Raw genomic sequence first — 13,972 nt, forward strand, 5'->3', positions numbered from 1 at the left:
ACGCGCTTCACCTGGATGACGTTTGCTTGAAAAGGGAAAGAGAAATTGTGTTGTTTTTTTTCCACACCTGGCTGAGGGAAAAAAAGAAATCAAAGGATAAAAGGATGTTGGACTTATAGAAGATATATATAAATAAGTATATATATATATATATCCCATGGAGCAGGGTGGCAGGAGACGCACCTCCCCCTGCTTGTCACTGGCACAGGGACATAGGATTACTTGTTTCAGAGTCATATCATTCCTTAGAGTTTAGGGACCAAAGGACTATTGCTTTTTTAAATATATATATAAATTAATTAATTAAAAAAAAAAAAGAAAACAACAGAAGAAAAAAAAAAAACGGGACGGAAAGAAAAAAGGCTGAAACAACAGGAAAAAAAAACCCCCAAGCCCCTCGCGTAGAAGCTGCAAGCATTTCAAAGAGAAGCCCGGCTCGAGGGCCGGACGGGCCCGGCGGTGCCGGCGGCTCCCTCGCCGCCTCTCCGGCCACGTGCCGGCCCGAGGGCGGGAGGCACCGGCGGCGGCGGCGGCGGCAGCGGCCGAGTAAAGCTGGTCAAAAGAGCCCCTCGATCGCCTCGGGGAGCCGGCGGAGCGAACTGCTTCTTTGGCCCTTTCTTTCTTTTTTCTTTTTTTCTCCTCTTTCACAAAAAAATGTGAGGTTTCAGCAGAAAAGAGGCGCACCGAAATAAACTTATTTTGTCAAAGTCGTCACATGGTTCTGTTCTTTGGAGCAGTCGCTAGCGCTGCCCGCTTGGGGTCCTGCGGCGAGCCGGGGCCGAGCTGATGAAACCGCATATTTTTCCCCCCCCCTCCCTCCCCGAGAAGACAGCGCCGGGCGCCCCGTTTTGACCAGCTCTACTCTTCCGGAAGGGCCGCGCAAGCTCCCTGGTTTTTCACCCCTTTCGGCGAGGAGCGAGCGGTGGCGGCGGCGGCGGCCGGAGGACTTTTGCCCTCCGAGGGCTCCTCGTCGCTGCGCCCGTTTCCCCGGCCTCGCCGCCCCCCCGGAGCCGCGGGGGGGTTATTTTTTTTTGCGTGTGCCCGTGGTTTTTCCAGGAAAGGAGGAGCCGAGGGCTGCGGCGCCGCTTTTTTTTGGGGTTTCGCTGTCATTTCCTAAGCGATTTAGAGCCGCCTGCTTTTGACGGACGTTGGCGCTTCCCGTCGGCTGCTGCCCTCCCCTGGTGCCCGGAGCCGGAGACGAGCGACTTCAGCGGTGACGTGAAAGTGGCTTTTTTCTTTCTTTTCTTTTTTTTTAGGAAAAAATCCCACAAATCCAAGCAAAATCCGGCTCGGCCCCCAGGGTGGCCGTCAGCACCGGGGCTGGCGCGTGCCGATGGCGCGCGGGCTGGGGACGGCCGCCCGCGCCGTGTCCCCGCCACTCTGGGGGACGGCTCTGCCCCCGGTTCGGTGACTTCGGGGGCGGCAAACGGCCGGCGGGGGACAAGCGGGGCTCGGCGTGGGGTGCACGATGGCGACCTGCTTCCCGCCGGATTGCCGCAGCGACTGTACATACTCTAGCGTATTTTTTAAGTCTCTTCTTAACTTTCTCTGTAAATCCCGGGTTGAGCCGAGGCGCGTTTTTCCAGGGCGGCCGGGCGACTCGGTGTTGCTTTCCGCCGTGGCTCCGGGACCGGGGCACTCGGGGTATTTTTTTATTTTTCCTTGTGAGGACACTTGAATCCCTCCGGTGGGAGCCCGGCCACTGCCGGCTGTCAGACCTGCCCGGCGCCTCCGAGCCCCGGACGGACGGCGCTGCCGCTCGGGCCGGGGGGGGGGGGTGAGGAGAGGCCCAGGCCCGTCCCCGTCCCCGCGGCGGTGGCCGAGGCCGCCGCTGCTCCCGTCCCCACTCCGCGCCGTCCCCGCGCCGCCGTCGAGCACAAAGCCAGCAGGAACTGCCGTCTCTAAGGGCTAACCTTTTGCTGCCATAGTCTCTTGCTACCTTGAAGGACCGACCAGGATAACCCCGGAGAGGTCTCCGTGTAAAGCTACCTCTGCCATAACGGCTGCTATACCCCGCTCCGCCGCCCGCCCGCCCGCCCGCCCACCGCCGCGCGCCCCGACCGCCCGCCCGCCCGCCCGCGGTCCCTCCGGTGACCCGCTGCCGCCGCCGCGCCGGCCCGGCCCCGGTTCTTTTCGGCTGCTCCTTCTTTTTGATTTCCTTGTAGTAGAAAGCCAGACGCGCGGGCGTTGACTCTGTATCTTTGTAGTTACTGGTATCTGCTTAGACTGAAATAAAGCACAGTCCAGTGGGATTTTTCCTTCTCGTTTCGCCCGTGAGTCTCTTCCTCGGCTCGGCGCCCCGGGATGCTCCCTGCGGCGCGGTGCGGTGCGCGCCCGGCCCCACGGGCTGAGCCCAGCTCCCTGGGGTGAGCCCTTCCCCAGGGCACCATCCCTTCTCCGTGGTGCGATCCCTCCCCCCTGGCACCATCCCTTCTCCTTGATGTGATCCCTTCTCCATAGCGGGCTCCCTGCCCCGCCATGTGATCCCTGCTCCGTGGTGTGGTCCCTTCCCCACAGCACGATCCCTTCTCTGTGTCACGATCCTTTCTCCGTGACTCCATCCTTTCTCTATGATGCGATCCCTTCTCCATAGTGTAGTCCTTTCCCCTTGGCACAATCCCTTACTCATGGGATGATCCCTTCCCTGTAACTCCATCCCTTCTCCATGCCTCCATCCCTTCTCCATAGTGTAGTCCTTTCCCCATGGCATGACCCTTCCCCATGGCGTAATCCCTGCTCCATGATGTGATCCCTTCTCCATAATGCCGTCCTTTCCCTGTGACACGATCCCTGCTCCATGGTGTAGTCCCTTCCCCATGGCATGATCGCTGCCCTATGGTGTGGTGCCTTCTGCGCAGCACCAGAGCCTCTCCACGGAGCCAGCCCTTCCCTGTGGCACCATGCTTTCTCCGTGGTGAGACCCCTTCCTTATGGCATGACACCTTGCAGTGGCCCCATCCCTTCTCAGTGACGGCACAGAGATTTCCGGCACCCCAGCGTGCTGGGGACAGGCTGCTGGAGAGCTGGAGCTGGCGGCCGAGGTGCTCGGAGATGCCTGGCTCCACGATGGGGACCTTGGGAGGTAGGTGTGTGGAGGGATGGGGGTCGGAGGAGCACTGGATGCTGCCAGCACGGCTCTCAGACCATCTCCCTTTGCTGGGCAGAAGAACCCTAGACCTCTTGCTGTGGCCTGGGGCAGTTGCCCAGCCCGACGCCTGGCTCCCAAGCCCATGCCATGGGGTCTGGGCCATGATCGAAGCGTGAGGAGACCTGCTCCCTTAGGAAACCCAAAGTGGGCATGAACTCCAGAGCTGTGAAGGCCACCACTCCTGTGCCCATCTCCCTGCCCACTGAGCTGCGATGCTGCTGTGCCCAGAGGGCTGGCTGCAGCCATCTCGCCCATGGGTCCAAAATGAGCCGGGGCAGGGGGACAGGACACTGCCATGCTGCCCCATCACCAGCTAGGCTGGCAGAGAGCGGCACACCCAGCCCAGAATGTTTTTTAAAGAATTTTAATAAGCTAAAACGGATTTCTTTTCTCTTTTTTTGTGTGTGTTTTTCTTTTTTTTTTTGCTTCGGTTTCTCGTCGTTGGTAAAAACATCATCACTGTAAACGCGAGGAGGGATGTCCGCCCCCAGGCAGCGGGCACGCAAGCCAGGCCCTGCCCACAGGTCCTTCTCCACTCTGGGATGGGATTAGGGACACTGGAGGGACAGGGGAGAAGGGACCGCTAAATCCGCCTCGTGCACGCTCTCTGCTTTACACCTATATACAGGATGGAGCCCGCCGGTGCCGGGCTCCCGCGTCTCCGCTGCCCAGAGCTGCGCGGCGCTGCCCTGATCCCGGAAGGCGCGAGACCCGCTCCCCCTTCCCCGGCCTCTTCCAGAGCCTTCGCTGCTCCACTCGCCTCCGGCCTCGGACGCCTTTTGGCCCCTGTGAGAGGACCGTGGCGGGTCCCTGCCGCTCAGTTTGTGTACACCTGAGTCCCAATCACACGCATGATCTCCTTCTGGATTTTGGGGTCCTGAGTATTGATATTGGCATCTCCCACTTGGCCATCTTCGTACCTGCGAGGGGAGAGCTGGGTGAGGGGGGGAGCGTCCCGCGGACGCTGCGATGGGCAGCCTGGGCACCCAGGTCCCCCCGGGGAAGGGGTGAGATGGGCACCGTACTCACACAAAGAAGAAGCGGGTGCAGACATGATCCGAGACAGGGCAGACCCAGATGTTGCCGTGCTTCTGGAGGTCCTTGGAGGTGATGACTACCAAGGCAAGAGGCTGTCAGGAGGGTGCTGGGCCCACGGGGACAGCCCAGGCGTCCCCACTGGAAACAGCTCAGGCTCTGACCACCCCTCCCGGGACATCGCACCGGGTGAACCAAGCTGGGCTTGGGTCCCTCTGCCCCAAGTTTGCGCCAAGGCCTCTCTGCGCTAAGACCTGCTGCTCCCATCACCACCAGCCCCTGCACAACCCCCAGTGTTGAAAGTCCGGGAGGGAAGGGGGTTCACACCAGCATGGCGGGAAGGGGGAGGCAGCAGGGGACATGGTGACAACGGCAGCAGGGAGGGCTGTCCCTACATGGTGCAGTGCAGCCAGGCCGGGATGACCGCGATGCCCACCCAAGGAGCCTGGGACCAGGGTGCTGCCCACCCGCCCGCCCACCCGCCGCCCCGTCCCCTCGCCCGGGTGCCCCGCACCTTCACAAAGCGCAATGCAGTTCAGGTTGCGGCTCTGGAGGAAGCGAGACTGGATGGATCGGGTCTGCGGGGAAAGCAGGAAAGCACCCGGCATTAACCACACGCGGGCAGTCCCTGCTCAGCGCGATCCGTTCCCGCTCAGCGCGATCCGTCCCCCACCGCCTCCTCCCCGACTTTGGGACCGGGCGGGAGCCGGCACGGCCCCGGAGCCTGGCTGCAGCCGGCGATGCAGCCCCAGGTCCCCCAGCGACTGCTGCAGAGCTTCACCCCTGCACCGCAGCCCCCACAGGGGGCTTCAATGCCCCCCCCCGGCATTTGCCAAAAGGCAGGGGACACCACTGCTCCCACGCTACAAGGGTAAACTGAGGCCAGGACAGCCCAGCCCCGTCCCTCGCGCCCAGCTCCCCCCCCGCCGACTGTCACCTGGGGAATGGTGTTCATCCGGTTGTATCTCTGCACCAGCTCGTCCTTCGAAGGCATCCGGTGCTGCCCTTTCCCCATCCCTGCAGGACAAGCGACACCACCGCCGTCACTCCCTAGCCCCAGCACGGGACGCGGGGGCTTCCTGGGGTGGGGACCGCTGCGGCCACTGGGCAAGGAGCCCCCCCAGGGCCCGTCACCCGGCAGCATCCTGGGGACACCAGTGAGAGGACGTGATACGTGAGCACAGCACCTCCCTGACCTTCCCCGAGTTCAAGTCGGGCCCTGGGAGAGCAGCACCCGGCCCCGAGGTCCCGCAGGGTGGGAGCACTCGATATTCGGAGCTGGCAAACGAAGCAGACCCAGCGGCCGGAGCGCGACACCCGACAGCAAGGAGAGGGTCTGAGCTGGCTGTGCCCAGAGCCCCCGTGGCCACGGCACCCGCACCGAGCCTGGCAGAGCTGCTCGGAGAGACGAGTTGTCTCCCTGGGGAAAACTCCACCAAAACACCTTAGAGTCAGTTCTTCCCTAGAAAATGCTGGATTTTCCCCCTGTGACCAGAGCGGTGCATTGGAAACGCCAGATCCGGAGGGGAGAGGCTGGTCCAGGCAGGAAGGATGCCCCAGACAGGGCCAGGAGGCCTTGCCACCCTCCTCCCTGTGCGGCTCATCCCAACGGCATCATCCGAAGCGGAGCCGGGCCCCGGGCCCATGCAGGGATTGGGATGGGAGCGCAGGCGGGACGGAGCGGCGCACGCAGCCTCTTACCTGAGTATCCAAAGGAAATACTGGAGATGGGGCTCAGATAGATGCCCTTGCCATAGGCTGCTCCATGCAGCTTGCAGGAAAACACCAGGGTGAGCGACGCGGGGGAGCGGGATGGGTGGCCGTGCCGAGGCCACCCCGACAGCCCGGCCCTGGGGCCACCACGGCGGAGAAAGCCCAGCCTCGGCGGGCAGCGGACCCCGCGCAGCAGGGCTTGCACCTCTCTTGGCGCCCTGCCGTCCCTCCCTACCTGCCGTCCCCCACCTGCCAGGCCATCCGGCCCTTTGCGGCTACGGCTACGGCTTCGGCCGGGCCGGCGGCCGGGGGAGCGTTACCTGCAGCTTGGTGTAGGACGCGTTCACCAGCCCGTTGCGGAGGATGGAGTGCCAGTTCTCAATGTGAGAGCCGCTGAAAGAGCCAGGGCCGCGTCAGCCCCCGTCCCGCGCCACCCACCCACCCACCCGCCCGCCACGGGTGCCGGGGTCGCCCCCGAGGAGCCCGCCGGCCCCTGCCAGCCCCGTGGCCAACGCACTGGAAAGCGAAGGTGCTGCCGTAGAGCTTCTTGGCGGTGCGGAAACGGGCCTCCTTGGCCGGGGGGCTGCTCAGCAGGAGGAACTGGTGTGAGGTGTGCATAAACTTCAGCTGCTACCAGCGGAAACGGAAGAGCAAACCCAGCGCCGGCGGGGAGAGAGGAGAGACGGACACAGATCATGCACGGCAGCCCGGCCCCGGTCGCTTGGCCGAGAGGGCTCGGCCATGCCGCGAGGGCAGTGACAGCTCTCCCATCGCTGCCATCTCTGCCATCCCACATGCCATATCCTGCGTCCCACACGCTGTATCCCGCATGCCGTATCCCATACCCTGCATCTCACCTGCACAGCTCCAGGGGCTGTGTGCCACAGCGCTGAGCTGGAGAGCCAGGCCACTTACCCTGCTGAGAGGTAGCTTGACGATGTGGGATCTGTTGCTGGAGATTATCCTTGGAAGGAGGAGGAGGAGAAGGGTGGTCGGACAGGGCGGCCGGGGTGCCATGCGAGTCACGCCAGGCCCTGGGTGTCTGGCTCAGCCTTGAGCTGGGCCAACCTTGCAAATGTTGCCCCTGGGCCGGCCAGGGGGTGCAAACACCCTCCAGGAGAAAGCAGCTCTGCCCTGGCCCCGGGCGACAGCCCCAAGGTGGCCGCGATGGGTCAGGGAGCTCGTGCCGGAGGTGCCCGGCGGCCAGTCCCATGCCGCAGGGCTCCAGGTGGCTGCCCCCTGCCCCCCCTCCTACCCTGTCCCCCCCGCCCAGCCCTCAGCTTTACCATTGCAGGAGGGGATGCGCCAGGGGGTCCAGCTTGTCCATCTGCTTCTTGATCTCCAGATATGACCCCTGGCAGAGACATGGCGGAAGTGAGAGGGGGTGCAGGTGGGTCCCCCATCTTCCAGCCCCCCCAGCACGATCCCAGATGGATGGACGCCAGCGCCAAAGTGCCGTCCTCAGGACAAGGCCAAGGAGAAGGATCCTGCACTGGGAAGGGGATTGGCTGCACTGTCCCATCTAAGGCAGTCTCGCATGGCACTGTGGGGCCAAGGAGGTTGTGGGACCTTCCAGCTTTGGCTCCAGGAGCGCGGGGCTGGGATGGGCAGGTTGGGCAGGGGGGCCTGTGTACCTGGGTCATTTCCCGGATGGACATCACGCTGTCCAGGGCCTTCTGCAGTCGCTCGTAGTTCTTCTTCTGCATGTGGGGCAGGAGAGGGGCGGCCGTTGGAGGTGTGCTCCAGGCTTGCCCACCGGCCCCGGCACCGTGCAGCCCTGAAGCACCAACCCCCTGTGCTGCCCCCAGCTCAGCAGCACTTACCTTGGGGTTGAAGGCAAGTGTTTTGGGGTCATTGGGGTCCACCACGGAGGGGTAAGGCTCAAAGATGATGCTCTTGCGGGGGGACTCCAGGGCAGCACGGCACATGGCCACAAGCAGGTCCACCACCTGGGCAGAGAGCACGGGCGGAGGGATGGAGGAGCAGGGATGGCGGTGCCCCAAATCACCCCATGGCTCCAGCAGCCCCCTCTTCTGCTCACGGCCCCCTTGGACCTTCACCCTCACCTTGGGGCTGGATCTGGCCCTGCTCTGAGTCAGGGTGAAGCAGCCAGAGGAGAACCCCAAGGACAACATGAGGTGGCCATCCTGGAACTGCCACCCTCAGCGTCCACGTCACCCGCCTCGCCCAAAAGCCCATGTGTGTGCCAGTACCTCAGCGCCCGTGGCCACCTCCTCTGCCGCACCGGACATCACACCAAGGGTGTAGAAGGAGAAGACACACAGCTCCCGGGTGCACACAGCCGGCTGCGGAGGACACAGGCACCATGTGTCAGGTCGGATAGAGCCCCCAGCCCCCAAGGGGGACAGTGCCCCCTTGTGTCCTGTGACACAGGGGCACCACGGGGGCTCTGCTGGCACTCAGCACCCCCAGCTGCGCCCGCTCGGCCCCCGCCCCGGCCCCGGCCTCGGCACCTTGAGCATGGAGCCGTTCTGGAAGACGTGCTGCTCGTCGCACACCACGCAGTACTCGTTGAGCGTCGGGATCCGCTGCTCCGCATACTTCATGATCTGCGGGGGAGGCCGCGGGGGGTCAGGCCCTGCTGCGGCAGCAATGCCGGGAGCAGGGGCCCTTGCGGAGATGGGGATCACCCTGATGGCCTGGGTGCTCGGGTACCACCCGGGCAGGCTCTGCCTTGTCGAGGAAGCAGCGGGCAGCGGGATGCGGAGTGGCACGGAGGATGCTCTGGGCAGCAGGACGCAGGGTGGTCACATGGGTGCTCACCTGGACGAGGAAGCCGTACTCCAGCGTGGGGACGTTCTTGCAGTGGCCGCCAACCTGCGGACAGAGCCGGAGCAGAGCCAGCTGCGTTATCCCCTTTCCCCCACGCATCCCCTGCCTCCGCACGGCGCCTGGGGCCCTGCCGGCTCCGGGGCCCTGAACATCCCCAGCACGGCAAGGTGTCTCCACCAGGGGCAGGTGCCCTGAAAATGCCATGGGGATGCCGACATGCTCCCAGGGATGCAGCCACATCTGGGGCATGTTGCCAACCTGAGCCCTGCCAGATACCACCAGGACCGGGTCTGGGATCAGCCAAACCCCGCCTGGCCCCCATGGCCAGTGACCCAGCTCACCCACCCTCGGTCCGCAGGCACCCCAGGGTGCTGGGAACGAGGTGCAGCGGAGAGAGCCACACGGGGACACAGCCCGGCCCAACAGGGTCTGACACGCTGCCCTGGCTGGGCAGATCTCCCCGGCAGCACTGGGCCACCACTGGAACCACGATGGCCAAGACACTCCAGGGCAGCCCTGCGGACACCCGCCGTGCGCAGGGGAGGATGGGAAGGGGAGGGAGAGCAAAGCAAGCCCCGAGCCGGGGAGGCACCCACCAGGATGTTGAAGGGGGCGACACCTGCCTGGGTGCTGGGGGGGTAGCCGAAAACCTCCACCTTGGGGTTCTTCACGGTGCAGGAGACGGAGCGGTTCATCAGGCGGTTGACGCGCACCTCGGGCATGCCCAGCTTGCCCTTCAGCACCGAGTCCTGGATGACGGGGAAGCTGGGCGACCTGTGGGCACAGAGCCGCGCTGACCTCCCCGCGGGCCACCATCAGCGTGGTGCCGGGCCCTGCCCCACGCTGCGGCCAACGTCAGGGCGGGCAGGGCATCAAGCGGGGAGGAAGGCCCAGCCCTGTCCTTCCTCCTCCTCAAGAGGTCTGATGGAGCCAGGCACTGTCCCTAAGCCACGCTAGTTGTTTCTCCCCCCTGCTCCTCCTTCCCCTTAAAGCCAGCACTAGATCCACTTTTTTAATGGTTTCTGGGAGCCCCCTTGACCTCTTTGGGCTCTTGCAGAGAGTGGCATTAAGTGACAGTATCCGAGGTGCAGATGGGGAAACCGAGGCACGGTACCAGGACGCAGTTTCCAGCCCACCTGGCTAAAGCCAGGCCTGGGGTGACGGGACACAGGGCCACCTCTCGAGGGGACATGGCGAGGAGATGCCAGCAGTAGCGGGGCCGGCACCTGGGACCTTACTTGGGGATGGGGGAGAAGATGCTGAGGCCCGCTCGAAACTTCTTGATGGTGCCACTCGTCTTGAACCAGCTGTGCCGCTTCTCCTGCTGGGTCTTCAGGAAGTCGTTGCTCAGGTGTTTCCATTGCTGCGACGTGAACATGCCCAGGATCCTGGGCAGAGAGGCGGCGTGGGCGCCCGAGTCGGGCACCGAGCACACGAGGGCCCTTCGGTGCCCGGCTCGGCCCCGTGTGCGGTGCTCGGCCGCGCGTGCCAGGCCCACGGCGCTGGGTGGCCTGTGCCCCCCGGCTCTGCCCCAGCTCCTCTCCCCGACCCAGCGCCGGGTACCAAACCCAGCGGAGAGCCAGTCCGGGGCCAGCCATGCCTGGCACGGGGCTGTCTGGCAGGAAAGGCTGCGACATGGGGACACGTAGCACCCGGCTGGCTGGCTTCAGGGCTCAACGGCGCGGTGGCCGTGTCCCTGCAGACCCGCCGCGAGCGCCCCCCGCCACCCCGGGCACCCGCCGTGTTTCGGCTCTTACTTCTTCAGCTGCAGCCCCAGTCCGAACCCCTCCTTGTTGGACGGCTGGAAAACCTCGATGGACGGTTCTGCGGAGAGACGACGGCCGCTGCCAGTGCTGCCGAGCTGCCCCGGTGCCGGGCACCCCACGGGCCTGTCCCAGGGCACCGTCCCGAGGGCACGCGGGGAGCAGAGGCCGGGGTGGAGCGTGATGCCCCTCCATGGGGTCCCGGGGTACCAGCCCCCTGGGAAGGACCCTTGGCGCCTCCTCCGTTTGCGGGGAGCAGGGGTGGTGGAGCGTCACCCGCGCGCCCCCGCGCCTTACGCGCCCGAGGGCAGGGACCCCCCGGCCTGCTCACCGGGGCCATCGAGGTACTGCGAGAGCGAGAACCGCAGGCGCAGCACGATGGGCTCCGTCCGCAGCACCTTCCAGGCCGTCGCCACCTCCTCCTGCCGAGGGAGAGCCGTGCGTCGGCAGAGCCGTGGGGGCCCGGACCACGTCCTCCGGCACGCCACCCAGAAAGCCAAATTCGGGGACGCCCGGGGGACGTCAAGGCCACCCCGCGCGCACAGGCCCCCGCGCCGTGGGGCACCGCCCCGGGCGCGCCGGCGCCGCGGTGACTCACATCGAGGAAGCTGATGTTCACGTGGAGGTCGATGTCCACGTCGTCGATGGTCCCATACTCCCTGCGGAGACAGGCGCCGCAGCGGGAAAGCCGGGATGAGGCCGGGCCGGTGCCAGCCCCACCGCCAGCCACCCCCTCGCCAGGGCAGCCGCGTGCCAGCGCAGTCCCCGCGTCCCGCCGGCACGCATGCGTCCCCCCGAGCCTGGGTGGCGCGGGACAGGGTGCGGGGCGCTGCGGCGGCCGGCAGAGCCGGGAGCACCCACCTGACGGACACCGAGGTCTCGCTGTAGATCTCCTTCACGGCCTCGATGTCGGCGTCCAGCTGCGGGTGGCGGTACAGGTCGGCGGCGCAGGTCCCCTGCGGGCGCAGAGCCAGCGGCGCGGTCAGGGGCGGCCGCGCGGGCCCCCGGCTCTGTCCGCGTCGGCCCCGGCGCTGCCGGCGGCTTACCTGCACGCCATACAGAAACTCCTCGGACTCGTTGTCCCCGTCGGAGTCATCGTCCGTCCAGTACTGGCCCTTGAGGTCCTGCGGAGGCAGCGGGTTAGGACGGGGAGCCCGCGCGGGGCAGGACAGCGGGGTGGCCTCGGTCCCGTTGTGCCCCCCGCATCCGCGCCGGGCGGAGCGGAGCGGAGCGAAGCGCCCCGGGAAGCGGCGGGATGCCGCGCGCGTGCTCGCTGCAGGGCCGGGCGCCGCGGGGAGGGCCGGTGAGCGCCGCACGGCCTGGCCCCGGGGCCTCCCCGCTCCCTCGCCGCCCGGGAGGCCGCGGGCCGGCCCCTGCCACCTCCGCCACCGCCGCCGCTGCCGCCCCCTCACCATTTTACCGGCGCTCGTCCGCGGGCGCTAGGCCTCTCGCCTCCTCCATGCTACCGGGCGGGCTGCGGCGAGCGGGGCGGCCATCCGAGTGGCCCCGGCCCTGACGTCAGGCCTGCCAGCGGGGCCGGCAGCGCGCTCCGCTCTGCTCCGCTCCGCCGTCTCCCAGCAACCCGGCCGGGCCGGCACGGCGCGGCACGGCACGGCACGGCACGGCGCGGCACGCCACGCTGACGTCAGCCCCGCGCCGGCCAACGCTGCCGGGCGAGCGGCAGCGCCGTGCGCGCCCGCCGGCCCCCGGCCCACCGCTGCGTTACAAGCAGAGGGCGGTTTGTTCTCCCCCCCTCCCTTTTCCCGCTCCCCGGCATCTTATCTCGGCTTGGCGCGAGCAAGGAGCAACGCCCTGGGTCAACAGGGCCGCTGCCGGGGGCCCCGGGGGCTCCTCCGCGGGCCGCGGGGCCGGCTGCCGGCCCAGCACCGCACGGGCACCCCGGCGCTGCCCCGCGCCCGAAACGCGGCTCCTCGGCGGGGGAGCCCCGGCGTCGCCCACGTTCAGCGTGGCACCAGGCCAGCATCGCCGGAGTTTTTTTGGCTAGCCGGGCACCGAGGGGCTGCCAGGAGAGGGGCCAGTGACACCAGCGTGTCCCCATGCAGCACACCCAGGCCCCGGGGCTGTGTCACCCCCCCCAGCACCCTGTGCTGGCACGGGGTCCCCTGTCGGGTGCCCCAGCTGTCCCTAGCACGGGGTCCCCCGTCGGGTGCCCCCGTTCTTCCTAGCACAGGGTCCCCCATTGGGTGCCCCCGCTGTCCCCAGCACGGGGTCCCACGTCTCTGCCTCTGCCCCCGGCTTCGGGGGCCACGTGGCATCGCCGGGAGCCCCAGGACCGGTGGTTGTGCCGGGAGATGTCACCCGCAGCCCCGCTGCCCCCCGTGCCTGGGATGCTGGGGGTCAATGGCAGCAGAGCTGCCGGGAGGGTTTTGCCCCCCTTCCCGTGCTGGGAGCTGGAGCGGGGCACGGCGAGCAGGGATGCTGCTGCCCAAGCGGTGGCCTTGGTCCCTGCCGGCACGCTGAAACCACGTGCACTTTACACCGGGCAGGGAGTTCACGGCAGTCGCGGCTCGCCAAGCCACGCTGCCGCCGGGTGCCGGCAGAGACGGCCGCTGATAAGGGCGCAGCGACTGCACGTGATAAACGTGCTCGCGGGGGGCAGGGGGGCAGGGGGGCACGCGGGACGCGGATGTGCTGGCCCCGGGAGCAGCCATCGCCCCGTGCGGTCCCCGACCACAGGCCGCGGGGTGACGCACCGCAAGCGGAGCCGGCGCAGGACATGCGGCCGAGGCCGGTCGTGCTCAGACACCTCCGCTGTGCGGCCGTCGGGCTGGGACCAGCCCTTTGCCGGCTGCAGCAGGAAACCGGTTTGAAGAACTGCCCCCAAATCTCCGCTTTCCCAGTGAGCGAGTGCCAGGGCCGGGGAAGGGGCAGAGCGGCGGGGACGACGGAGCGAGCTGAAAGAGGGACTCGCACACCCGCCGGCCTCGCTCGGGGCCCGCTGCACCGAGCTGCCCCGTGCTCAGCCGCACCCTGCGGGGCTGACTCATGCGGGAAGCGGTCCCATCCCTCTCCTTGACAGGAAAGCAGCTGACGTCTGTCCTTCTGCGGCCAGGAGCCAGAGGAACCCTTCCCCCAAGGCAGCGGGGCCGGACGGGGAGCGGGAGGCCTGGGCACGGCCGGGCGCGCATCCGGGGCAGGCAGCACCGGGAGCCGAGCTGGGCAGGCCTCAGCTCCCTGGCCGGCGCGGCTGCGGGTGTGCCTGGGAGGTGATGCAAAAACGATTCCCTAGGGCGTGTTCCCGGGAAGGATCCGGCCGCCCGAGTACTGCCTGTCAGGCTGTGACTTACCCCGTGTGAAAGCATTGCCAGGGGTGCTTACGGCTGGCCCCAAAACTCAGCAGCCCGTTATAAAACAGCAGCCGCCCCTTCCACGTTACGGGAGGCGTGCTCTTTGCCCAAGCACGATTCTGGCCAAGGCAGAGCACGCTGAAGCGGGCCGGACACCGCCGCGGCTGTCGGCCCTCTCCTCGGCACGCCGCGCACCCCCGGTGCCTCCCAGG

The 13,972-nt window shown here is 66.7% G+C and overlaps 1 protein-coding gene across 5 annotated transcripts; it reads right to left on the minus strand.

Moving 5' to 3' along the window:
* Positions 1–3,521: 3,521 nt before the first annotated feature.
* Positions 3,522–12,039, minus strand: PARP6 (poly(ADP-ribose) polymerase family member 6). Of its 5 annotated transcripts, none has more exons than XM_067305616.1 (22): positions 11,865–12,039; positions 11,499–11,576; positions 11,314–11,408; positions 11,051–11,111; positions 10,784–10,874; positions 10,447–10,513; positions 9,928–10,077; positions 9,313–9,463; positions 8,681–8,734; positions 8,371–8,466; positions 8,110–8,202; positions 7,720–7,845; positions 7,531–7,596; positions 7,183–7,250; positions 6,812–6,860; positions 6,414–6,523; positions 6,217–6,289; positions 5,885–5,954; positions 5,121–5,200; positions 4,698–4,761; positions 4,178–4,262; positions 3,522–4,068 (listed from the first exon to the last, which is right to left on the minus strand). In XM_067305616.1, exons 1-22 carry the CDS (start codon positions 11,865–11,867, stop codon positions 3,966–3,968), a joined length of 1,833 nt encoding a protein of 610 aa, XP_067161717.1. In that variant the 5' UTR covers positions 11,868–12,039; the 3' UTR covers positions 3,522–3,965. The 5 variants fall into 5 exon arrangements, with proteins under 5 accessions (XP_067161717.1, XP_067161716.1, XP_067161715.1 ...); XM_067305615.1 differs by having other exon boundaries at positions 6,414–6,526; XM_067305614.1 differs by having other exon boundaries at positions 9,286–9,463.
* Between the last annotated feature and the right edge of the window lie 1,933 nt (positions 12,040–13,972).

Source organism: Apteryx mantelli, chromosome 15 (genome assembly GCF_036417845.1).
Source record: "Apteryx mantelli isolate bAptMan1 chromosome 15, bAptMan1.hap1, whole genome shotgun sequence".
In the NCBI taxonomy this organism is placed as follows: domain Eukaryota; kingdom Metazoa; phylum Chordata; class Aves; order Apterygiformes; family Apterygidae; genus Apteryx; species Apteryx mantelli.

Coding starts and splice junctions, on each gene's coding strand:
- PARP6 (XM_067305612.1), bottom strand. Junction 8,467..8,680: donor AGTACGGCTTCCTCGTCCAG/GTGAGCACCCAT, acceptor CCTCCCCCGCAG/ATCATGAAGTATGCGGAGCA. Junction 6,527..6,811: donor TCAAGCTACCTCTCAGCAGG/GTAAGTGGCCTG, acceptor TTCCGCTGGTAG/CAGCTGAAGTTTATGCACAC.